Genomic DNA, 25817 nt, shown 5'->3' on the forward strand with positions numbered 1-25817 from the left:
TCCGCGACAGTAATTATGCTTCTTGGTGCGTAATTCAACAACTCGTCCAGGATAAGAAACAGTTCCAGTTCCAGTTCCAGTGGACCAGACACCCTGGCCCGTCATCTTCCTCTTCGCCGCCCTCATCCTCCTTCTACCGGATGCTGTCGGATCCCGTCGCTGCAGTCTCGCTGCTTTCCTGTTTACGGGCGGGAAGAGCGAACGGAGCTGGCCGCAGTAGCGCCGCCGCATCGCGTCCGTTCCTCCCGAGGCGGCAGCGTGTTTGGTTCTTTTGGTCCAACTTTGGGGGAAACCCCGTGGGTTAGCCTTTCTTTTATGACAGGGAAGGGTCGCGAAAGGGTGCCAGATATTTTGAGCGGATTTAAAGAGTGCCAAACAGATGGAGGACCCCTCGGATTGTGGCGGCGGCGGTGCAGCAGCGGCAGAGGGCCCCACGGCGCAGGTGGCGGAGATCCGCTGCCCGAGCGGCGCTCTCCCCTTGCGGCTGGTGGAGTGGAGAGTCAAGCCCGGGTCCCTCGTCAACGTGGACTCCGTGCTCGCGTTGTGCGCCCCCGTGCCTCTGGAAAAGGAGGCCGGTAGGCTTCCAGAGAAGGTGAAGTCGGACCGCGCCGGAGTGGTCAGGGAGCTGTGCTGTCAGCTCGGACAAGTCCTGCCGCCCGGGTGAGTGAGCCTGCTCGGCGGTGGCCAACCCACCTAAACCCACAGCAGTCGACTGACGCCGGTTTAAAATTTAAACTTGCAACCCACCAACGGGTGTAGGCTAGCTTACTAGCAAGCTAGCAGCGTTAGCCGCTGCTTGCATGCGTGACTCCAAGCGCCGATCTACAAAAGTTGAGGATGCGACGAGAAGCGAGCGGTGCCGACCGGACTTTCCTATCCACGTGCTGTTGAGCTCGTCTTTTTATTTTTTGACTTTGGTAAATATTGGACCAGTGTGGAATCCAACCGGTGGGATCCAAACGTCACACTCACGATTGTTGTTAGCTGTCACCGTTAGCTGTCTCGAGTAATGATTTAGATAACCTTAACAAGCACACGCCATACACAACATGCAGCTCGTTGGGCTTTACACCAATCGAAGGCGATCTATAAATGGTCATAAAAAAAGTAAACAAGCAAAGTACAATGTATCGACGTATAAAATCACGTAGCACAAATATAATGTTATTGGCGCGTGGACGTTTTATGGCTATGTTCAAATAAGCAACTTATCATTCTTTAATAACCGATGGAATTGTGCTGCAAGTTGCACCTTCATTTTCCTGAAAGTCACTAACCCTACGCGAGGTACAGTGACATGTACCTCTGCATGTGTGGCAGAGCGTCTTTGCAACCTTACTCCAAGTGCAAAATTCTTCCACTCGTTATTCGTTTTAATTCACATTGCCATTGGTGTGTTTCTTTATATCGGACCCCGTTTGCTCCACAAGTCATCAGAATTATATTTCCATCAATAATAGTCCGTGTCCTCATCTCCCTGCCTGGCCTGTGGTATCAGTTAAGGATTTTCTTTCCCCAAGACCACAGACCCGCCTTATTTTCAAACATCAAAATTAAATAAATCAGCCAAATTTAGTCGTGTTTACCTTCACAAAGGGTTTTATAGAACAATGTTTACAGAACAATTTGACAAATATTTTTTCGAACAACTTCTAAACCCTCGCCTAGTCATTGGCCTGTCTTTGTAGAAGTTATTTTAGATCCAATTTTTCCCCTCTGCCTTGTATTTTGGGAGTTGTATTTGTAGGGATGGAGTTTATTTGTTTAAGTTTTAGTGTTTCAGATGTCTCTAATGGGGGATAATTGCATTCTAATTTCCTCAAACCTAACTCCAGTACTGCTCTGTAAAGTTCAGGTTTTTGGAAAGATGCTAGCAGGTCCATCCTGAGTTGTCTGTTTTGTGAAGCACTTTGGCATCGACTGACTTGAGTGGATGGAAATGCAGTTGACCTCATTATACCTTCTGTTATAGGGGAGTCATTGTCCGAGTAGAAGAATGCAGCCATCCCATCGTGATGAAGGGACTGTGCGCCGAATGTGGCCAGGACCTGACACAGTAAGGGGGGAATTCACACTCTTTTTCAGCCTTCACTTTCAGGCACGCTCTGAGCTCGATGGACTTTGACTTTCTTTGGTTCTGTTGACCGGAGTGCATAAAAGGAACACGCCGATGTGTTAGGTGGACGTGGTAAAGCTGTCCTGTATCCGTGCCCCTTCAAGAAGCTGTCCCTTTCAGAGTAGACCTAAACAATTTTTAGGGTGAATACATTTCAACACTGTGCCTTTTTAATAAATTAACTTAGATTAGGTGTGTGTGTGTGTGTGTGTGTGTGTGTGTGTGTGTGTGTGTGTGTGTGTGTGTGTGTGTGTGTGTGTGTGTGTGTGTGTGTGTGTGTGTGTGATAATTTTATCCTCTTTTTTTATGTGGCAGAGTGTGCATCTCTTTAAAATCAGCAGGTGGCGCCAGAGATTGAGCAGACTAAATTTAGTTGTTTTCCGAAGCCTCCTTTGGCGACTAAGTGTCTGGAAACCGTTCTAATGTTACAGCCAGTTTACACACACAAAGCTCACAAATACCTGCGTTGAACATTTGATAAGAAACCTAGACTAGATCAACCCCGCTGTGTATGGAATGAAACCACTGCGAGAAACGAGTCAATTCACGCATCTTGTAGCTCCATATTATGTTTTTTTTCTTCATGAATGATGCAACAGAACATCTAACACAATCCTTGAACATCAGGGAATAGAATAGAATATACTTGATTGCATTATGTGCCGACTGCTAGGCCATGCTTCAAGATCACAATTTGGATGGGCCTGCCTGAATGAATGTTTTCTGTGAACAAAATACAAAAACCGACCAGGCAGTTTTCACTGAAAACACAGTGGCAAACAAATTGCTGTGTTTGTTTCGCCTCCATATTCAGATCCACTTTCAACCTTGGGCACAATATGTTCAAGGACTGGAGAGATACACCAACCGTTAACTGCATTACTCCCACACCCGTTTTTTTTTTTTTGTTTTGTTTTTTTTCTTCTTCTTCTCTCTCACCTTCTTTTTCTCCCCTTTCAGGCTACAGGGCACAAACGGAAACCAGCAAGTGCCCATTTCTACTGCAACAGTCTCCATGGTGCACAGCGTTCCAGAGTTGATGGTCAGCTCAGAAGTGAGTCATGAGTCGTGGCTGCCTCGGAGTCTACTCCAGAACATCATCGTTGTTACAATGCCTCTTGTGCTCACGCTCACTACCTACTTCCCCTTTATGATACTTTTCAAGATGGCAGATAAATGATTTGCTCGATATTCATGGTTTCTGATACGCCGCCCCCCCTCGCTCTTGCAGCAAGCCGAACAGCTTGGCAGAGAGGACCAGCAGAGGCTCCACCGCAACAAGAAGCTGGTGCTGATGGTGGACCTGGACCAGACACTGATCCACACCACAGAGCAGCACTGCCAGCGCATGTCCAATAAGGTACTTGCTTCCCAGTGCTGAGGCCAAATCGCGCATTTGCGAAGATAGGCATAAACTTTTTTAACCCTTTAAAGGTGCAGTGTGTAGAATTTATGGGACAGATTTGTCAGATATTGAATATAATATTCTTAAGTATGTATTTATTAGTGTATAATCCCATGAAAATAAGAATTGATTTGTTTAGTGTTACCTTAGAATGAGCTGTTTTTATCGACATACTGTAGATAGCGGGTCCCCTTCCACGGAGACCGCCATGTTGCACCGCCATGTTACTACAGTCGCCCAGAATGGACAAACCAAACACTGGCTCTAGAGAGGGACTTTCGTGAGTTTTGTGGCCACCATCTCTCCCACGGAGGCTGCATATTGCTCGCCATGTGTAAGGGGTATTCAGTTGGTTGCGAACTGCAACCTCACCGCTAGATCTCCAACCTCACGACTAAATTCTTTAAACCCATTTAAATGTTTAAATGACAGTGCAGGCCGAATGTCTGCTGAAGCCAACCAGATTGAGTACTTGACATTTTGATTACCACCCTGGAAACAAAAAGTTGTAGGTTTTTATATATATATATATATATATATATATATATATATATATATATATATTTCTCTCTCTCTCACAGCCTTTGACATCCTTGTGGCTCATAGCACCTATGATGGGCTAGCAACGGTCTTGACAATGACACAGTGATTGACACATACAGACCAATCAGTGTTCAATTTAAATGCGTTCTGCATTGTCTATGTTTTTTGATTTTTATTTTGTTAATTGTGAGTGAGACAGAACATGATAAACTGTCTACATAAGTGCTGAAAAGATACTGCAACAAGTATAATGTTATTATTTTAATTTTGGTGGAAACGGGACAATTTCGTTGTGAATGTGGAAAACTGGGATATTTTAGTGTACAGATATTTGCTGGGCTTGAGTTTGAGCACATTTTTTTTATGCTAAATGCAATCTTTTGAGGGTTTCTAGACGATATTTGTCATTTTTTTTGGCTGTTAATTGATTTCCAATAAACATGCATTTGCATAATGCAAGCATATTTGTCCACTCCCATGTTGATGAAAGTTCTAAACACTTGGAAAATATCCCTTTTAAGGTATATTCCAAACCAGGGGTGCCCAATAAGTCGATCGGTAGATCTCAAAGGTAGTGCGGGTAGATTGCGTGCCATTCAAATATTTTTTTTTTTGATGTTAGCCTATCATCTATCCTCCATTTGGCTTTTGCCACTTGATTGACGTACATGGCGGCCAGTCTAATGTTGCTTAAAACTTTGTTCATTGGGTTACAATCACAACTACTTAGATCTCCTCTCTTCTAACACACAGGAAACGCGTTAGCTACTGCAAAAGTATAGCGAGCTAGTTAGCCTTCCAATTTATATCTACTAAAGAAAGGATATAAAAAATGAGTGGGGGAGCCGGACCAAGTTAGAAACCAAAAGCTAACCACTTCCATGCAGAATGGGAGGAGGAGAAAGGGGAATGTGGAAATGCACCTTCTAACTGTTCATAAAAACTACGGCACTGATTTCCTTCCAAAAAGCGAGCTGAGAAAGTGAAAGGTGAATGAACTGAAATCGCAGTTAAACGGACAGCAGTCATTTTTCACACAGCTGCATCCAAAAGCAAAGGCAGCCACTGAAGCATCGTTCCGGGTGAGTCACTCCATCATTAAGCGTAAGAAGTCCTTCCAAGATGGAGAGATTGTAAAAGAGGCCTTCTTTGAAGCAGCTGACTCGTTGTTTCGGGACTTAAACCAGAAATATTATCTTCAATCAAAGCTCTTCAGCTATCAAGAAGTACAGTTACACGGCGCTGTGAAGTAATGGGCGATGATTTTACACTGCAGCTTTGGAAGGACATCGTGGAATGTGAGTGTTTCTCATTGCAATTAGACGAGTCTACGGACATAAGTGAGACAGCACAATTGTGCATTTTTATTCGGATGGTGTTTACAGATATGACTGCAAAAGAGGAGCTGTTAATAATACTGCCCATGAAAGAACACACGCGAGGTAGTTTTTCAGTTTCTCAAAAACTTTTACCGAGAACCCAGCTCCCAGTGTGTAAATTGATGTCAACCACCACGGATGGTGCGCCCACAATGGCGGGCCGCTTAAATGGATTTATTACCAAGTGCAGGGAGGATGATGCTTTGCCCGACTTTCTTAACTACCACTGGATAATACACCAACAAGCATTATGTGCAAAAATGCTAAACATGAAAGGGATAATGGATGTGGCAACGAAAATCACCTGTTCTATTCAAGCGAGATCTCTTCAAAGACGGCTGTTCCGTACATATCTGGAGGAGGCTGACTGCAACTACTCTGACCTCTTGCTACACACTGACGTGTTGTGGCTTAGTAGGGGGAAATTCCTGCAGAGAGTTCGAGAGCTCTGCCCGGAGATAAAGGAGTTTCTCCTTGCCAGTAAAAATGCAGAATACAAGCAACTTATTGACGATCGGTGGCTGCTAGACTTGGCATTTTTAGCTGATCTGACCAACATTGAATGAGCTTAATTTAGAGCTGCAAGCAAAACACAAAACCCTGGTCAACACGATCTGTTCAGTTAATGCTTTTGGGGATTTGGGGAACTTTCAAAACCTGGCATCAGAGCTAGAGGTCCAAGGAAAGGTGTGTGCACAACTTGACGGTGCGTGCTACACAGAGCAGATTGAAAACTGTCTGTCAGATTTTGACAAACGGTTTCAAGGCTTTGGTTTACTCGAGCCAATTGCGACATTTATGTGCTGCCCATTTAGGGAAGATATTGAGGTTGATTCACTTGCATCAAAAATTGCAGCACTGTTTCACCTGAACTGGTCTGCAGTGGAAGATGAGATGTTGACACTACAGGCTGACATTCAGCTGAAGTCCAGGGCTCATGGACAGTTTTGGAACTTACTCACGGAGGAAAAGTACCCAAACATGAGGAAATGTGCTACCTCCTTGACTGCATTATTCGGCTGTACTTATTTATGTGAGTCAGCCTTTTCCCACATGAAGATTATTAAGTCCAAATACTGTTCCACCATAACTGATGATCATTTGGAAGCCTGCTTGAGGCTGGCTACCAGCAGCTACTGTCCAGGCTATGCAACCCTGGCCGACTCCATTCAGTGCAAGTCATCAGAGTAAGGTAGTGACTATAAGTGTATTTAATTGTATTGTGCCATGAAGGTTCATGCAGTGATGCAAGGTACGCCAACATATATTGTATATATAAAGTATACTCAGTATCATCTTCTTCCTTCCGCTGCTCCCGGTGGTATACTCAGTGTATATATATAAATAAATATATTTAGCATTTTTTAGTGCAGGTAGATCATTTTGACCTGGTCATTTTAAAAGTAGCTCGCAAGCCGAAAACGTGTGGGCACCCCTGTTCTAAACAGATCAAACAATTTACGATTTATCGCAATTACCTATGGACAATCATGCATATATACAGTATAAACACACACACACACACACACTCAGTGTGTGTATATATAAATAATAGACAGTGACACTAAGATTATATAATATTTGAAATAAAAGTAAAAAGCCTTGAAAATTAAGAACTTGTAAATGAATTTCATTTTGTAATGCCAGAATGAACCCTGAATATTATAGAAAATGAAATGGTTTTCTGCTTTCGATACATGCTAGAGGCCCATATGGTACTGGTGCTGGTAATTAGGGCTTGGAGGGTAGACTCTGGCCCTGTCTGTGCAGTTCCAGCAGTGGCAGATAAAGATTATCGCTCTACATGTATGCTCTGTGATAATCTCTGCATGCCGGACGTGGTTATTGATGGTGTTTCTAGATGGGCTTTTGTTTGTAGCATCCTAATCATCACCCCAAAGGATTTAACACCAGATCCTGTGTGTAATACATATAATTGTATGTAGTTGTCTTTTAATGTGGATGTGAATCATTTTGTTCTTTTGATCCTGAACTAACGGTCCAAGTTTACACTGTTCTGTAAATGTAATGAAATGAATTCATACTCGCATAAAAATCAAGTACATGTTTGTGTTGCGTGCGTAGCGTGCTGAAGTGTCCTTGAGCAAGACACCTAACCCACGGGTGCAGCCAACTGCTTCCAGATACGAGATATACTAGGATGGGTAAATGCAGAGAACCAGTTTCCCCACAGGGATTAATAAAGTATACATTATTATGATATTTTTTTGTACTTTTTCCATCAAAGGTAGCAAAGACAATTATTCTAAGGTGGGCCACCAATTCAGTTACTGAAGAGTCAGCTTTTTTTTGATCTGGAAAGGTGCCTCTATCAAAACCAACAGCTTGTGTTAAACTATGTAGCACAGTCTTTCTTACTCTTTCAATGTGCAGTTCTACGCCATTTTTCTATGGTTTACCTTCTCTTTGTAAGTGAACGACAGAATAGAATTATCCCTGTTGTCTTTAAATAGAAGTTTTATATATCTGACAATGTTTTTTTTTTTTTGTTTTTTTTTTAAAATGATCTTTAACTGTGAGGGTGTCATACTGAAAGCGTTTGCTACTTTTCCCCAGGGGATTTTCCACTTCCAGCTTGGACGCGGCGAGCCGATGCTCCACACGCGATTACGCCCGCACTGCAAGGAATTCCTGGAGAAAATCGCCAAGCTCTACGAGTTGCATGTCTTCACATTCGGGAGCCGCCTTTACGCACACACGATCGCAGGTATTTGACTGACTCCAGGGCTTGACATTAAGCTTTTTCAGCCACTTGGCCGATAGCCAAACGTACTTGTCTGAAATGGAAAATGTAGGCCTAATTAAAAAACAACAAAAAAAACAACAGGGATTTGGACATTTATTATCATTTATTAACAAAACATACAATTAAGGGTTAGGGTAAGGTAAAAATTGCAATAAATAAGGTGTATATATACACAGTGGCTACTTGAGATTGCCGATATGTGATCCGATCGCTGGCGGTGGCGGCAATAGGGGGTGGTGGTGGGGGTTATGTCACAGCACCTCAGTGAAATGGCAGCAGGGACGATGTGGAAATAGATATTTAGATGTTTTTATTGTATAATTTATTCTCTGTTTAGCATTTTTTAAAATTATTATTGATGTAAGAGTTTGATTTGGATTTAAGATTTTGAATAATCATTGTGATTATTCAAGAGCGGCTCAGCGTCCGGAGCTTTGAAATAATCTAATCTTAAAGCTTTCTGCAAGGAATATAGTTGAAGTTATGTGAATTAACATTCATCAAACAGTGTGAACATTTTATTTTAAGTATTAAAATCTAAAAAAATCTTTAAAAAAAAATTGGCTCCATGCCCGAGACTGTGAGACAGACTCGCACACGGAGCTCAGCTGGAAAAGCTCCGTTTCAGCGATGGAGTACGCAGTTTATTTACAGATAACCTTACTTTAGGGATCACATTTCTTTTTCCACTTGCCAATAGGACAACTGCATGAGGCATTCCAATTGCCTGAACACAGAGTCTCACTTTCCCCGGGCAAGCAGACAAATGTTAATGTTGAGCCCTGGACTCTTTTATAGTGTCTTTTTTTTTTTTGTTATAATATTTTGCTTTAGGGAAATATAATCATTAAATAAATATCACATGTGTATGTGTCAACAAACGCATGTAATTAGAAAGCCTGCCCTGTCTAGAGTTGTCTGGCATGGGAGGTAGCGCATGGCTTTGTTTTTGTACTGCTTATTTGTGACCACAAGGGGGCAGAAGAGTCTTTTGTTGTCTAATGGATTTTAACGGGGTGGTTGAAGGGGGGTACACGTTTCAATGATTTACTTCTATTTAAAATGAAACCAATAACAGTCATGGTAGTGTTTAAACAAAGGCTGTAGATTGATAGATAGATAGATGAATACTTTATTCATATTGGAGGTGGAACATTACAGAAGAAAAAAATCACATTTAAATTGCTCTCTCTAACATGCATATGTAATTGCATATGCATTGTTACTGTTTGGGGAGGGTGGCAGCATGTGGCAAGCACATTTTGATGGTCTTTTGGGAAGACTGTTTGGGAACCCCTGGTCAAGCTTGACCATTGTCTAGAATAAAAATGACCTAAAAAAATGGCCGTTTGATTATCTTACCTTTAGCTTCATTACTTCTTCATTTATTTACCTTTTGTATAAGTTTCCAGTAGATGTTTTTGTGTCTGAGAAAGGGAATGAGACAGAGGCAGTGGGAGACAGCGGTAGAGAGAAAAAAAACAATAATGAACCCTTTGTGCAAAGTTGTGTTTACGTGCCAAGCAATTGCTATTGCTATTCTGACTGCAGATTTTCAGCACGCGCAAAAGACAAAGCCCCCGGTCCGGAACCAGTCCACCTCTGCATAATTAATGTTTAATGCAGTTGGAATTGCAGTTTATAATTTACCTCTGGCACTGGCTGGTCGAGGTCAGCAACTTTCAGAGCAGTTCTTTTGGCTTTTGCCCTTTCTATAAGGTAGTGCTGACCGATATGGCAAAAGTTATTATCAGGATACATTTTCTCATATCTATATTTACCATGCTATGTACTTTGGTAATTCTGCCTTAGCCCTACTATAATGGGGCTGGACATTTTTAACTTCTTTAAATTTGTCTTCACAGGCTTTCTGGATCCTGAAAAGAAGCTGTTCTCTCACCGGATTCTTTCCAGAGATGAGTGCATCGATCCGTTTTCCAAGACGGGGAACCTAAGGTGGGCAATTGTTTGCTATCAAAAATGGCCCAACATATGCAACACTTGCTCACACATTGGCCTATTTTTATCTTAATATGTTAATAAGATGTTTAGTTCTCTTGATTCAATTAAAATGAGAGAGATTAATGAGATAACTGTCAGATTTGATCAGAAGTTCTGACCCTGAGGAATTCATCCATGGCCCCCCCATGGCATTGGTTGCCAATTACCCAATGTACAACATCTGTCCCCACCTTCAGAGTTGGCGTCAGTTAGTAATGGTGCAAGGGCGGTGGAGATCTAATATTCCTTCAAAGCAGTTACTCTCTCCTTGCCTGGTTCCAGCCCCTGAATTGCCAGCCCCCGTCAACGTTTGAGAATTTGTCTGCGATTCAGGGTCTGGCATCGGTAGCTTCAGGTTTACTTTCCGAGACAAGAATTTTCATTGCGCCAATCAATTGTAGACGGGATTTGAAAATGTGATGACGGAATCAAGCTGTGACCAACAGAAAACAAAATGGTGACTCCACTAGCTAAAAGCTTGGATTCTCTTATAGAAGCAGAAATATTGGCTCTAAAATCGGAACACTTTTCTTTATTGAAAGCATTTCTTGAAGGCGGAGATGTTTTCGGTGTTCTCCCTACAGGATTTGGGAAAAATTATTTTATCTATTAGTTTGTCCCTCTGGTACTGGAGGAAATGGGTTAAGAGAGGTGACTAATAATTGTTGTCAACGTGAATAAATTATGTTAATCACGTTGAGCTGTGAATAACATTTGGTGCAGATCCTACATGATTTTTTGGATGTTAGTATTACTGGGAAATCATTTATAATGATCACGGTTACAGTGATCAACCGTTTATATGGATCTAAAAGCTTGAGACAGAATCATTCCTATACTAATGCTGTTTAAATCATTTGCCTATCGTACAGTGTTCATTTTGGGTTTTTTCATATTGGACAACATAGGCATATAGGAATTTTTATATATATATTTTTAACAATTTTTTTTAAATGTACTCCCCTGATACTCCCTTTGCCTCACGGTTGCCTTACATCGGGGCTTGCCGGTGCTATAGCCCCGTCAGGATTTTGCATAGGATCGATGCAACACCCCCAAGGATTTACTTACAATTTTACATTTTCATTAAACACTTTAAATCCTGTCCAACAATTATTTTAAGTTAAAAATGTATTTAATAATTCGTAAAACAGGCAGGTGAAAAACCTGCCTGTTTTACAGGCTTAAATGAAAAGAGCTGCTCTCTCTTTAAGCTTGAAAGCTGAAAGAGCAGTGGCTTAAATGCGTAATGAGAGGGAGCGGTCTCCACTCCACTGCGCGTCACAATGTCCGGTTTCTTAAAAAAAAAACATTTTTTTATTTTTTATTTTTTTCAACTGTAGATGTTGTTAGTTTCCTCAGTTTCTGAATTGAAAGAAACAAAAAATCCCTGTGAACCCCCTGTCAGGCTCTGCAGAGCCATTGATACTGTCAGGTGGTAAAGAAAAATATTTTGGTTCTCATAATCATCCGCATAAAGTGATTTTGACCTGGACAGACGTGATCACTATAAGAGGTTTCAGCTGTATTCCCACATCACAGGAATCTTTCACACACAGAATTTTAGTTTGGATATATTAATTTGCCAAATCAAATTCCTGTGCACGATACTTTCCCCCTTATTACCACATTTGTATTGCACAAATGAAACATATGGTCGTCATTGAGCGACATAGCTCGCTAGTTAAGAGCATCTCGGTGAGCTGGCATGTTGTCATGAATGCGTGTTCCAACAACAGTGACGTCACTTGCAGCAACGTCATACGCTAACTGATTAGATTCGGTTGTCAAATCACATGGACTCAATTTCCACCGCCCACTCTCTGAAAACGGCTCAGGGAGGAAGGGAACTTCAGACTGAATTATGAAGTGAAAGGAAATCTAAATTCAGGATGATTATCAGGCTCTCTTAACTCTCTCCAACGGATGCAGTGACATCCAGGTCTACTGTAGCTAAATCAAAGGAGGAAGCGTGATGACAGGTCAAGGTTTCCACAAACTATCTCGCCTCAATTTGTTCTTCGGTATGATCAAAATTAGTTGATCATTTGTTCATGATGGCAAAAATCATTTGTTTTTTGTGTAAAAATTATTTTGGCGATAAATAACTACTTACAATTCAGCAGAACTGATTGTGCAGTTTGTGAGAACGACTTCTTTTTTAGATTCGCTTCTTGATGATTGACTGCATAAAAGGAGTTGTAAAGGAAGGTGAATGATAGAGGACTTCCTGAACAATGAACGAGAGTTGGAAGGATCAGTCGCCCAGAGTCAAGAGTCAGATTACAAGAAAACAAATATTAAAAGCAGCCAAGGTGCATTCACCGCCTCTCACTATATGTCAAGATATATATATATATATATATATATATATATATATATAAAAACTGGTAAGGCTTGGATAATTAGATTTATTTATGTATTGTTTTTCCCAGTTGGATCTTGGGACAAATTTGAAAACCTTTGATTCAGAGTGTAGCCGCTTCAGACTGTTTACCGTGTCAATAGGGAAAAACGACCATATTTGGCACTTGGCAGGTGTTAATGTCAGATTCTGTCAGCACATTGGAATAAGCCATTCACTCATACCACCCACCAGTTAATAAATATTATTATATTATATTTACCTAGGTACTCCTCACTTAATGACCCACCTGTTCGACCGTTTAGTCTTACAACCAGCTCTCCGACCAGTCGGTATTGTACACTGCGTGCATTTCCGGTGTCTCAGCGTCAACCATCTCATCGCATCACCGTTCTCAGTCTCAGTCTCGTTCCCACAGTCTGTCAGTATTCACTAAACTAGCGTTCGCAATCACCACAGCATTAAGCGGACATGGAATTCTACTTTGAATGTCTGATTCTTTATGAGAAATCCACTACGGTTGTACCATACCTCATTTTAACCATAACATGTCAATAAGGTAGGCTACAGTAGTAGACATATAGGCTACTGACTGTAACCATATTTACAAAGCTTAATTAATAATGATGAATTATTAATGATTGTCAGCAATGCTGTATTTGCTTTTATGAATGAACCCTGTTGCTGACTCTCGATGACCTTAGATGGATCAATAATATCTGAAAATAATTCTGGCCGCTTGCTTGCATAACCCTGTGCACGATTTTGGCTGACAGAAATCTTTTCCCTTGTGGGGATTCGATGGTCTGCATAATCGATGACCGGGAAGACGTGTGGAAGTTCGCACCCAACCTCATCACTGTGAAGAAATACATCTACTTCCAGGGCACGGGGGACATCAACGCTCCGCCAGGGTCCAGGGAAGCCCAGATGGCCAAGAAAGGTAAAGTGCATGCATTATCGAGGGCACACATTCAAAGACACTAAATCAATGTGTACTTACATATAGATTTTCTATGTGAGCACGTGTGTAGAAGAAGAATAAAAATAATTCGTAGCACAGCATCCTGTAAACAAAGGGTCCTTCATTTGGAAGACACAAGCAAATTCTGGCTATAACCAGTCATCAATGGCCACCTTCATGAGGGAAATCCTCTCAGAGATGCTATATTGATTCCTTGACTATTACAAAAGGAAACCCCGAACAATTCATTCACTTAATTTACTTTATATCAGCTTTAAGGGAGACTGATATAGGTGAGACACGGTTTTAATCATGATTCCCACAAGGTCGTATTTGGTCAAATTTATTATTCGTTATCAACAGAATTATCTGCCCAGGGTAAAAAAACAATATAAAATACAACTTACTTTATAAAGAGGTAAAATGCTATATGCGATAAATATGTCTTATTGCAATGCTTTAAAGTGTTAATTGAAAATGTCATACATTTATAAACAAATAAAAAAAGGATGGCGTGACAACATACAACCCTCATCTTGGGCTTAGCACTCATGACAAAATTAATTATAGAGCTTACACAGGCACACAATCTGTCCAAATATGATAACATTTTCAACCCACACTTTAATCATGTGGCTGTTTTGTCTTTTTTTCCGAGGTGTCTGCGTCTCTCGCAGCACAATCGGACACAACGCCTTCTACAATTTCCCATTTGTAAATATGCTATTCGTACTCCGGCCAAAGAAAAGGATTAACTGGGTTTAGATTGTGTATGAGCCTGAAAAGCAAGATGTATGCCGCTATTTAATGTACCTTTACGTAGAATGAGGGAACTTGTCTTCCATGCTATGTTCAGGGAATTCTGGAGAAACTTTTCAGTTTGCTCCACTCCTGCATGTCACTTCACAGCTTTGTGCGCGAGGGGGAGAGACAGCCCATTAAACATATGGGAGATTGTGTCCGATTATTATTAATTATTTCTGGTGCTGGACCAGACTCAGAATTTTGTCAGTCGAATCGGATTCGGCTGTTCAAAGCTAATATGAAAGGGGCATGGCTTTCGATCGGGGCGCATGGAGAGCTGTGTTCGTGTCCATGTCCATATCCGAACACGGACGATTCACACATATAAAATATAATTATGATTATTTATAATTCCTCATTGAAATGTTAAGTTTAAAAGTACATAAGAACGGTGCATTTCCGAACAAATTTGATCAAAAAACTATTTTTGCACAATAAGAGTAAATGTAAATGTTCATGTAAATTATTATTATTATTATTATTATTATTATTATTATTATTTCTTTTTAAACCCGCATTATGTAACTTTTGGTATTTGCACCCCTTCAGTTTATGAGTGCAATTGTACTTCTACACCACTGTCGTAAAACTCGGTCCGGTGTCCGTAAAGAATTTATTTTACTGGACAAATTTGAACCTTATCGGTCACGTTTCAATAACAGTATGTTACAAACGAAAATATAATGTATACCTAGGTTACAGCACCCCTTGCACGGATCTTGCCGCAGCCGTGGACTGCGCCCTCTCTCCCTGCGGGCAGGGACGGGGCCCCCTGCTACCGGCGCGACTGTCTACCAGGGCAGCACGTGCGAGTAACAAACCCCGTGGCGCAGTGAAAGTGAGGGCCGGCATGCGCCAGCTGAGGTGAGGTGGGATTCCGGCCCTGCAGGTGGCGGGCGCACCACTGGCCCGTTTTGCCCGCGTTGTCGGGGAGGCGGAGCGGCTATGTTTTGTATGAGCATTATTACCGGACATTTTAACTGGCAACTTTATAATTTATAGTTTTTGTTTTTTGGTTTTTTTTAAGTAATACTACCAAGCGAAAAAAAACGGTAATTACCGGCTAACTGAAACCCTGAGCCAAACACCAACAAGTGACGTAGTGCCGTAAAGCGTAATGCACATTTTCCGCAGTTTTGAACCCGAACACAAAATTTAGATGCAACAACAGGTGTTCCGAGGGTCGGGTGGGAACGAAAGAGGAGTCCTCCTCCATATTACAAGTCAGTGTACCATCAAAATGATTTTAAAGCTGTTATTTTAAGGTAAAAAAAAGTTACATAGTGTCACTTTAAGGAATACATTTTTATTTTAAAGTGATGGATCCCCTTAGCTTACTTTATCAAATATACATTGTTTAGGAATCTGAATAAAAGTTAACACTACAATCAATAATGTATCTCTATACTGTAAATCTTCAGCAAGATGCAACCGTGCGGTTGCACGGGTGGAGATGGAGAATGTAATATTTATGTCCACTCAAATCTTTAACGTTGTATCAATGTACTACCAGCGAGGTAGTGCTTCTCTCTGTTAATGGTTTCTTGTAGCTATTACATTGTCACACTTTTTTTTTTCTCTGGCAGGCAACCTGCCAAGCTCGAACCAGCCTACAGAGGGTGCAGAACCATCTGGGACGTCTGGAGCCGAGGAGCAAAACAATGGCCTCAGGAAAAAAGGACAGGAGCACAACGGTGGCAGGGAGGAGCCTACAGCACTTTTGTCCACTCAGGGAGCAGCAGCAAACGAACGGACACAGGCCCCAGGGGCTGGTGAGGACAAAAAGGACCACAAATTAGAATCTAGGTCGGGGTCACCACAAACGGAGAGTGGGGACAGAAGGGACACTCAAGAGCAGGATAGCGGTCGGACACTGGGAGAGGGAGAGCCACGGGTTGGGGAGAGTTCGTCCACCCCTGCCCACGAGGCCAACAACCTGGACTTCGACCTGTCCAGCGACAGTGACAGCGACTCCATCAGCGAGAAGCCTTGCGCTGCAGAGAGCCGCGGCGCGACCAAAGCAAGCCAGTCTGTGAGTTCCGGGCAGGACGGCCCAGCCCAGTGGGGTGGCGACAGGGGGGCAGGGGAGCCGCTGGGTGTCATCCTCCCAGACTCGGAGCTGGGCAACGGCTGCACGGACCGGAGGGAACCTGAGACGGAGTCCCAGAACAGCGAGCAGTCCGGGGTCACCACGGGAGAGGAGCTGTTGGATCAGAGCATGGAGGATGAAGAAGAGGATGATGAGGAGGGGGAGGCAGAGAAGGCAGACACTGACCGGGATGATCATCTGATCTACCTGGAAGAAGTTCTGGAGCGGATCCACGGCGAGTATTACGGCCGTTACGAGGCCCACGTGAGAAAGGAGGCTGGCGAGATGCCGGACATCCGTAGGATTGTGCCAGAGTTGAAGAGCAAGGCGCTCCAGGGGACCACCCTGGTCTTCAGCGGCCTCTATCCCACCAACTACCCCATGGAAAGGACCCGTGAGTACTACCATGCCAAGGCACTGGGCGCCAAGATTGGCAGGAGCCTGGTGCTCTGTTCCAAAGATCCCAGCAGGACGACACATCTCATCGCAGCCAGAGCCGGTGCGTTAACAGGCGACAACGCCATTGGCAAAGTATACAGTGTAATCCATCATCTTTTAAACGTTTATTCATGTTCAGGGTCTCGGAGGAGTCAGAGCCTATGTATACAAGAACTGTTTTAAATGTTTAATATTTTCAATATTTTAGCGTTATGCATTTAAGTAATGAAACCAGACAAGGCAGATCATAACTTTCATTGTGCTGCCATTCCATCGTGACTTTAGCCCACTATGTTTCTCGATTATACTGAGCCGCAAAGGAAAATCATTTTCCTTGTTGATGTTACGCCGCCCAAGTCTTTGTGTTCCTCCAACTCACAGCCTATGATCTGTGTTTTAATTTTTTTGTCCTGTCCTTTACATTGACTCAACTTTCACAGCTGCCTTGTTTGAAAAAGTCTGCTGTAGTTCTTTATGGTCAAGCATTGTTATTTAGGATGTCTCACTAGACATGATCAGCCTAGTTAAAAAACGTTAATATATAACCCTCTGCTACAATGATTTTATGCATGGGCTGCATAGCAGTCCATACGGTTTCAGTGATTGCCCACGAGGGCCGTCTACTGGAAATAAGGATCAGTACAAATCGTGATTCGGCAGATTTTAAGTCAGGAAGGGTCACGCTGAATGTTCATCTGAGCTCCTCTGATCACCACATTATTTCACGTATTAGATTTTATTTTATAACTGATGACTATAAAGCACTCTTGTGACCGAATTCTCTTGGGGATTAGCAATTAGCCTAGTCAGAGCATCAGAAGTTTCCCACCACTTCCCAATACTAATTTCACTCTCGAGAGTGTTTTCTTTTTTTTTTTTTTTTTTGCAATGCTGCGGTTCTCTGAATTTGCATTTGTCCAGAAGGATTTATAGCAACGAATCAACCTTTGTATTACATATATAATGTTGTGTTTTACAACGGCATACACTTTGCTGATGAAAAATGTTTATTGATGTGATATTGTGTACAAAATTTAGTAGGAAACAGTCAGATTCGATATATACAAAATATTTGGCGCATCATTTTCTGGGCAAAAATCAGAGGGTGGCACTTGCTCTAAATAATTTTCCAAAAAGACTGTACAAAGCGTGAATTTTTTTTTCTTACCAAAAGACTGAAACTCTTAAGTGGTCTGAAACATTAATATAATAGTCAAAATTTGCGGCCATATGATGAGAGCTGTCACAATTATTACATAATTGCCTAATCGCAATTGTTTTAGCTGACAATCATTTTTACATCCAGATATAATGGGTCATTTAAACCAATGTTAGAAATGTTGTAACAAATAGAGGGCGAATAAGGTCAGTTCAGATCAAATGAACGGTCTGCCTACATTTTTATACATTCTCCAATATTCAATTTCAATAGATGGATTTTCTGCAATAGGTAGACATGTATTATTAAATTATTATGATATAATACAATGGTAGTGTAATAAAAAAAATTAACATTTGTCAACTTAAATGTCATGACCATTGCAGTGCTATAGGTAAAAGTTCCCAGAGAGGTAAGAAGGTTCACATGCCGTGAGGACTTGGCAATCTTGCACAAACACAGTGTAGGACATAGATATTCTTATTTTTTTCTTGAAAAGGGACTACTGACGCCCCCCCCCCCCACGTGCGCGCTCCCCCGCGTTGTTCCCAGTTCCCAAAGTACTTTCAGAAATCAAGCAGGGGAAATAACCTCGTTCCCTTGTTGAGGATGGCACTCGGCAAATCAGCCACGGAAAAGCATTCGGGGATTAAATCAACAGCAGGCCACTTTGCCCAGGAGAAAGAATTACCTGTTGTGTCGGCCCCTCCCAAGCGGCGTGGGGCAGGCTTTTGTCACGTTTCACGCGGGGGAGGTTGATTATTTAATTACAACTTTTACCGCAATTTTGGCTGCCAAGACCTCCATCTCGAATCCAGAACTCCCATGTCGTTGATTGCTTTTGAGAGCTAGGTCACACCCATGCGGATGAGGGGGGGGTGCATCTGTCGCCGTTAACGCTAACATTATATCCAAGCCTTGGCGTTAACGCGCTTCCATCCATCCCAATGCATGCTGCTGGCGCATAGAAGTGTGTCGGACAGATGACAGCCAACGGTACAGTGGTTGGGCTGGAACTGGAGCTGCTAGCACGGCTCCATTGAACAGTGATGCATGCAACACGTTTTCTGCTGACACTTTGCAGGGGGAGATTGATTTTGAGGGAGAGCTTCTCATTGCAAAACTTTACTCGTGTTATGGCAAGGGCTCCTCCTGTGTTTGTGGGGTGATTGGTGATTTAACCTGTGCTCGTAGATTGCTCTGACGAGCAACAGGCGTACAGCCACCTCCGATTCCAGACTCAATTAACTAGACCCAAGACAGGTGTGGCTGCTTTAATCACACCACCCCCACACCACAATGTGCATAAAAATGATCTGGTATTGGACTTTTAGTATTCAAACTATAATGTATTTTAAAAGGCCTACTTTGAGTGTTTCCAGAAATCATTTTAAGAAAATTAGGATGATGGGAGGATAGTGAATCATCCGTCAAGTGTATGATACTGCAAGTTCCAGAATTTCGTTCGGACTGCAACACATTTTTGTCAACATTCGGGTTTACCCTGTCTTCGCTCTGATGAAATTATTTACCTCGAAAATATGGCTTCTGATGATTAATAGATTTCCTGTTCACTGGAGCTGGCAGAGATGTTTTTCACCTGAGGGTGCTATTCCATGCTGGTTTATCAAATTCACTGTGGCTGCCTTTCAAACTGGCCACCGGGAGGGGAGGTAGGGAGGGAGAGAGAGAGAGAGAGAGAGATCTTGTTCTTCATAAGTTGACATCGGCATTATGGCTTATCGCCTTCTCCTTGTCGTTCTTTTTTGTAGGGGGCTCAGTGTCCGTGCTGCTGTCCTCGGGTTTCATTTGCACTGGGCCCTGCGCACTGTTTTGAGACACACTCTCGGCCATATTTTCCACTGTTTCATATTCCCAGCTCCGTTGAGTGGGAGGTTTTTAAAATGCGGATTGCATATACGAGAACTGCAGCTTGCATGTACTGCTTTGAAGTCTCCCTGTCAGCTCCAACCTGCTGTCAAATTCTGCACTGAGCTTGCTCTTCAGGCGTGTCCTCATATTGATGATCAGAGACAGTGGCAGACAACGAAGCATTTATGTCCTGTGACACTCACTCCGCCAGAGTGACCATGGGCTTCAGAACTGAAACTGTGTCCTCTGGGATTCTCAACTGGGCCGATGTTAAGTCTAAATCTCGGTCGGCCCTCTTGCTGGAACCAGGGTCCGAACGCACTGCTGTAACTGACCGTCTCTGTTCCACAAGATGTTCAAACATGTAGAACCTGGAGTTCCGGCAAGTTGTGTTCAATTGCTCTCTGTAGAAGTTGCTTTTCTGTAATTGGTGCTGTGGCTTTAACACTTTTTTGAAGTGACCGATCGAATCATGTTTGCTGCGTTGTCATGTACGACAGGTACTCACTTTTCTCCTTGAATGTCACATGCATCCATGACTTCGCTCAGTCTTTGAGCAATGTTTGCTGCGGTGTGACTCTCCCACTGGTTTCTAAAACCAACAACTCCAGTCGCCAGTCATCTGTAATAAAATGGAAGTCCCTGTCATGTAAGCCTCCACTGGCTGTGACATCCAAGTGTCGGTAGTGAAACTTACTGCTGCACTGCATTGTGTCATATTATGCCATCACTGCGTGCGTAACAGTGTCTCTTTAAGGGACAGTGTACCCTGGCTGCAGAGTTTCCATTAGCTTCTTAAATCCTGCATCCCAAATAATATTTACAGGCCTCATATCTAGTGCAATGGAATCTCAATGGATGCTCTCGGCAATTGTTTGTCTCCGTGAGAGGAGTTTTCTTTGTTAATCTCGGACGTGAGGATGAAGTAGACGAGCCGCAGTCAACTTCACCACTGTACATAACATATATATATTTAGTTGTAAATGGACTTGTTGCCTGCATTATAATTTATATGTATAGAAAATCTAAATCTGCCCACATAATTGCAGAATGGCTGCCTAGTTATGCAACGTACCAGTTTCAAGTGGTGAATGATAAGCAAATTCATGCATACATAGTTGGCATTTAACTCTGTTAGGGTCCTTCAAAAGTTTTAAATGCTGCCAGACTTTTTTAAGACATGGAAGCTAGCCTAGTTTACCAACCACGCCACCTGAGGTTTCACCTTCTCTCATCCATTAACGTACAGCGCATGTTATCGCAGGGATTTTTTTTTTTTTTTAGTCTGCAGCTCGAATATAAAAATATATTTATGATTACCTTCTATCTCTTTTATCTTGTTATTGTAATGCACACTGAAAAGAAAAAAAAAAAAAATTCTTGACTTGAGAAATCTTAGTCAACTGATGGGTCCCCAACTGATGATTCAACTTGTTTTCTTTCAGGGGGCAGCCCTAACTAATAAATTGATTGATTAAAAAAAATTCCATCCCGGATGAGGCAAGCAAGGTCTTGCTTTAAAAGGGTTGCTGAGAGAAACCGTTTCCTTTGTTTTGTCAAATGTCTGATTGGACATTTGAACTCTTCAATACGTGTAAATGGGAAATAGATATAAGTGGAGAAAAAAATGATGCCACACGAGCCATAAATATTGTGATTTCTTTACATATTTATTCATTCATAAGTCCACATATAGATCTAACTTTTAATTGCAAAAAATCCTGATATTTATTTTTGTATCACCTGCAAGCATAGGATCACAATATTGCATAACTTTCAGAATTTTGGGGCTGTAAGGGCGGTTCAAACTCTGATAAGCTCGATAAATATGGGCCCAGATGCTTTGCCACATGGCAGACCTCCCTTGTTTTGATGTGGCTAGCTTGACAAGTAGAAACGTATTGAGCAAGCGCATGTATTTACACCAATTGAGCAGGGAACGCAACTACGGAGGAGAACCCTTGGTCAATGTCTAAGCAAACATTTTGATTGCTGAGCTCCGGGTGTGTACAATATCCCCGAGGTTAATGAGGTACTGCTCTCAATTTGGTGTCTTCGCGTCAATAAGTTTAATTCAAGTAGAAAATGCTGCGCTGAGTCAATAATAGCCTTCTTTCTTCTTTTTTCTTTTCTTTTTTTGTATAAGGGAAACAATTGTCTTGTCTTAAAAGATGAAGGTTAAAAGACTCCCGATAACAAATCATTTCCCTTTGCCTTGTGTCAGTCTAGATCAGGGATGGGCAATTCATTTTTACACATGAGAGACCTGAGCTGTGTTGGAGGGCCGAACCAACAAGAACTTGAACTTAATTCTGCTCAATATAAATTTTCTCCCATAGTAAAAAGCAGTAAATTATATATTTTGATTAGCTGCCACTGGTAATCAGAAGAATAAGGATATTCTGTAAATATTTATTTTAATATATGAAATTGTGGTGTAGGTCAAATGGGAAAATACTCCTATAGAAGTAATAAACAGTAAAAACAATCATTACATCAGTGTTTCATTTTATTTTTAACATGTTTATCTTCACAAATACTGAAAATTGTTCAACTTGATACAAAAAGCAATAAGTGCTTTTAATGTTTTTCAGATCATTTTACTTGTTCAGTAAAATGAAGTCCGTCTTGGGATTGAACAAGTGCATTGAAATCGGTCTGAATGTCTGAGGTGGATATGCGAAGGACAGCTGAGAGGTGATCATCAGTGACAGAGGATCTGTATCTGGATCTGTTGAACTTCATCACTGAATGTCTGTTCACATACGTAGGTAGATCCAAAGAGGACTAGAACCTTCTGAGCATGCCTCCTCATGTGTGGAAAGTTCTCCTCTTTAAGGGAAGAGTAAAAACCAAGCAGTGAGACTGATCTAAAGTGCTCTGCCAGAAATGTGTCAGACTACAGGTCAATGAGTTCCATCTGAACATCACTGGGTGCATTATCCATACTGCAGGTGAAGGGAGAAGAAACCATGTGCATTTCACTCTCAACTGTTTTAAAGTGTTGAAATGACCTTGAAAAATCACCATGCAGTGCTTCTAACATGGATGTGTACCTGTGGAGGTGATCAGCTGATGTTGTGGCTTCCTTCACTGTTGGCAAGTGGGTGAGAATGTTTTCCTCCATTTGGCTTGAGAGAAGCTGCAACTTTGTCATGAAAGCCTTCACTGCGCTGTACATTTCATGCACAAAAAGGCCCTTGCATTGCAGTTTGACATTTAGTTCATTCATTAGTTCAGCCACATCTACAGAAAAACCAAGGTCTGCCATCCAGTCTGCATCTGAAAGCTGTGGGATGGCATTTCCTTTCTTTACACAGAACTCGTGAATCTCTTCTCTCAGGTCCCAGACACTTTTCAGCACTTTGCCCAGGCTGAGCCACCTGACAGCTGTGTGGTAGCTTATGTCACCATGTTCAGTTCAGTCCCAACTGTCTGTGATTCAATGCTCTTGCCCTGATGAAGTTAACAATTTTAGTTACAACATCAACAACATGGTTCATTTTTAACACTGACTTACACAACACTTCCTAATACAATGCAAAAATGTCAATATCTGCCCAGGATTCATTTCTGTCAGTTTATCCTGCATTCTCCTTAAAAGTCCAACATTTTTCCCCGTCAGACTTGGACAGCCATCTGTTGTCACACCTGCCAGCTTGTCCCATTTCAGTCCCAACTTGTCCAAACATGCATTTACCTCCGTGAACAAATCACTCCCAGTTGTTGTCCCTTTCATTGACTGCATGGCTGCCAGCTCCTCCGTGATTTTAAAGTCTGTAGTTATCCCATGTAAGAGGATGAGTAGCTGGGCAGTGTCATGTACATCGTAGTTCTCATCCAAAGCCAGGGAAAAATAGTCAAAGTTGACTGCTCTGCTCTTTAGCTGAAGCTCCAGATTTCCTGCGATGTCCTCAACCCTCCTCTCTGCATATTAGTGAGGCAGAGTCCAACAAACACTCCTTAATAAACTCTCCGTCAGAAAACAGTTTACTTTTTCTAACGATTTTGTGGGATATGACATAACTTGTCTTGACAGCTGCATCTCTGGATGTGCAAAGTTTAGTAAAAGGTCCTTGTTGGTTTTGCAGCTTAGCTAGCAAAGCATGCGACTCCCCTGCGCGCTCTTGATCAAACAAGTTATTGTATTTCTCCTTGTGTTTGGTCACCTAGTGGCGATTCAAAATGTTATCCTCAAACAGCGACCTGTGTACCACAAACTAAGCACACGGCTTTAACTTTGACTTCTGTAAATACATTTTTAGCAGTCCATGTCTTGTTGAATACGCAGCTTTCAGTATCATTTTTTTCTTTTTTTGGCTTGAGCTGACATTTTGAGGGCTAGTTGGCCAGCATCACTTGTAGCTGTTCACCCACGCATGTGTGCACTTATGTAAATTAAAAAAACAAAAAAAAAACACGCTTTTCAAAATGAAAGCAACACAGTTGTATTGTATGATTGTCCTCAAACAGGCTGGACAGCGACTCCTTAAGGGCTGGATTTGGCCCGCGGGCAGTAAAATGCCCAGGTCTGGTCTAGATGCTATGCATTCTCAATTTGGGTGATTGAACACTGTTCTGAGTCAGATCAATATCAAAAAGGGGGTCTATGACAGCTGCGTTTGGTTTCCTTTTGGTTTTCCTTTTGACTGGACAGAAAAAATGTGTTAAGCACATTTAATTCCTTCCGCTCCCAGGCACCGAGAAGGTACGCCAAGCGCAGGGCTGCAAGGACCTTCACGTGGTCAACCCTGATTGGCTGTGGAGCTGTCTGGAGAGGTGGGAGAGGGTGGAGGAGCAGCTATACCCCCTAAAGGAGGACTATGCCAAAACCCCCAGGTAAGAGACCCACAGATAAATTTGTAACTGCCTCAAGCACAAGAACTACAATAATTGCGATGTTGTAACTCAACTTAAATAAATAGAAATAGAAAAAGAACGAATTCAAGGCTGCCATCCACAAATGTGTGTTGGGACTGTTATATTTCTTCATCCAGGAAAACAATCAATTTCTGCTTGGGTTGTATAAAGCATTGTGTAAATTAATTGAACAAAACCATTTACATATTCATATTTTCCTGCATAAATGTTTTATTCTCAAAAGTTATTTTGTTACATTACAGTTACATTTTATTACACTTCCAGATGGCATTGGAGTTGCAGCAGATATTAGAGTAAACATTATACTGTATACAGCAGACATGATTAGAAAGTTAAAAAAACAATAGACAAACTCTGTCTCTGAAAGGATAAACCAGTTTGCCTTTATATTTTGCAATCAGAGTTTGTTCTTTACATATAATCAATATTTTTGTTCCAGCTTCCTTGACTTGTCAACACAGGTGCTTACAAAGCCATCCACCTTCTTCATCAAACTAAAGTCATCTGTCTTTTTTTTTCCCAGGAGCAACAGCCCAGCCACCTTACCTGACAGCCAGGGGGCCTTCCTCAACCCTGTCTTTCACCTGGCTCCCATCCACCACAAAGCCCCACCTCCTGCCCCGGAGGTGCGGACCTATGACCCGGTCACAGGGAAGCTGATCCGTAGGGGGCCCCATGCCTCTCGTCCACCGTCTTACCTCCAGGCCTCTGGGTCCATGTCGCTCTCTGACCACAGAGAGACTTCTTCTCTCAGGTATGGAGTCAAAACAAATATGTATATATATTTTTATTTTTTTCTGTACTGTAGTTAACTATTCGAGGCCTGAAAATTTAAACATGATAGGCATCGCGGAAGACCCCCGCCCCCTCCCACTCCCATACACCCGCCCACACTGCGTCTGTACATCGCTGCTACCCTTCAACATTCAAGTGTAGCTTGCACCGTTGACATTTCTTTATGTTTCGTATTAAATGCGTAAATAGTAATTTTATTCATCCCAGATGACCAGATTGGACACTGGCTCATCCCTTTT

General features: G+C 42.1%; 1 protein-coding gene across 1 annotated transcript in view; it reads left to right on the forward strand.

Annotated features, from left to right (window-relative positions):
- Window positions 1-326: 326 nt before the first annotated feature.
- Window positions 327-25817, forward strand: part of ctdp1 (CTD (carboxy-terminal domain, RNA polymerase II, polypeptide A) phosphatase, subunit 1) — a gene marked incomplete at its 3' end in the record, with an annotated part of 92365 nt that continues 66874 nt past the window's right edge. Inside the window, exons 1-10 of the mRNA XM_080023917.1 lie at window positions 327-660; window positions 1973-2056; window positions 3077-3170; window positions 3348-3476; window positions 8021-8171; window positions 10076-10166; window positions 13353-13519; window positions 15931-16932; window positions 24600-24741; window positions 25307-25537. Of these exons, the coding sequence (XP_079880043.1) occupies window positions 380-660; window positions 1973-2056; window positions 3077-3170; window positions 3348-3476; window positions 8021-8171; window positions 10076-10166; window positions 13353-13519; window positions 15931-16932; window positions 24600-24741; window positions 25307-25537 (2372 nt within the window). The 5' untranslated portion in view covers window positions 327-379. The remainder of the gene's footprint in view (window positions 661-1972; window positions 2057-3076; window positions 3171-3347; window positions 3477-8020; window positions 8172-10075; window positions 10167-13352; window positions 13520-15930; window positions 16933-24599; window positions 24742-25306; window positions 25538-25817) is intronic.

The sequence above is a fragment of the Zeus faber genome, assembly GCF_960531495.2.
Source record: "Zeus faber genome assembly, chromosome: 1".
Lineage (NCBI taxonomy): Eukaryota > Metazoa > Chordata > Actinopteri > Zeiformes > Zeidae > Zeus > Zeus faber.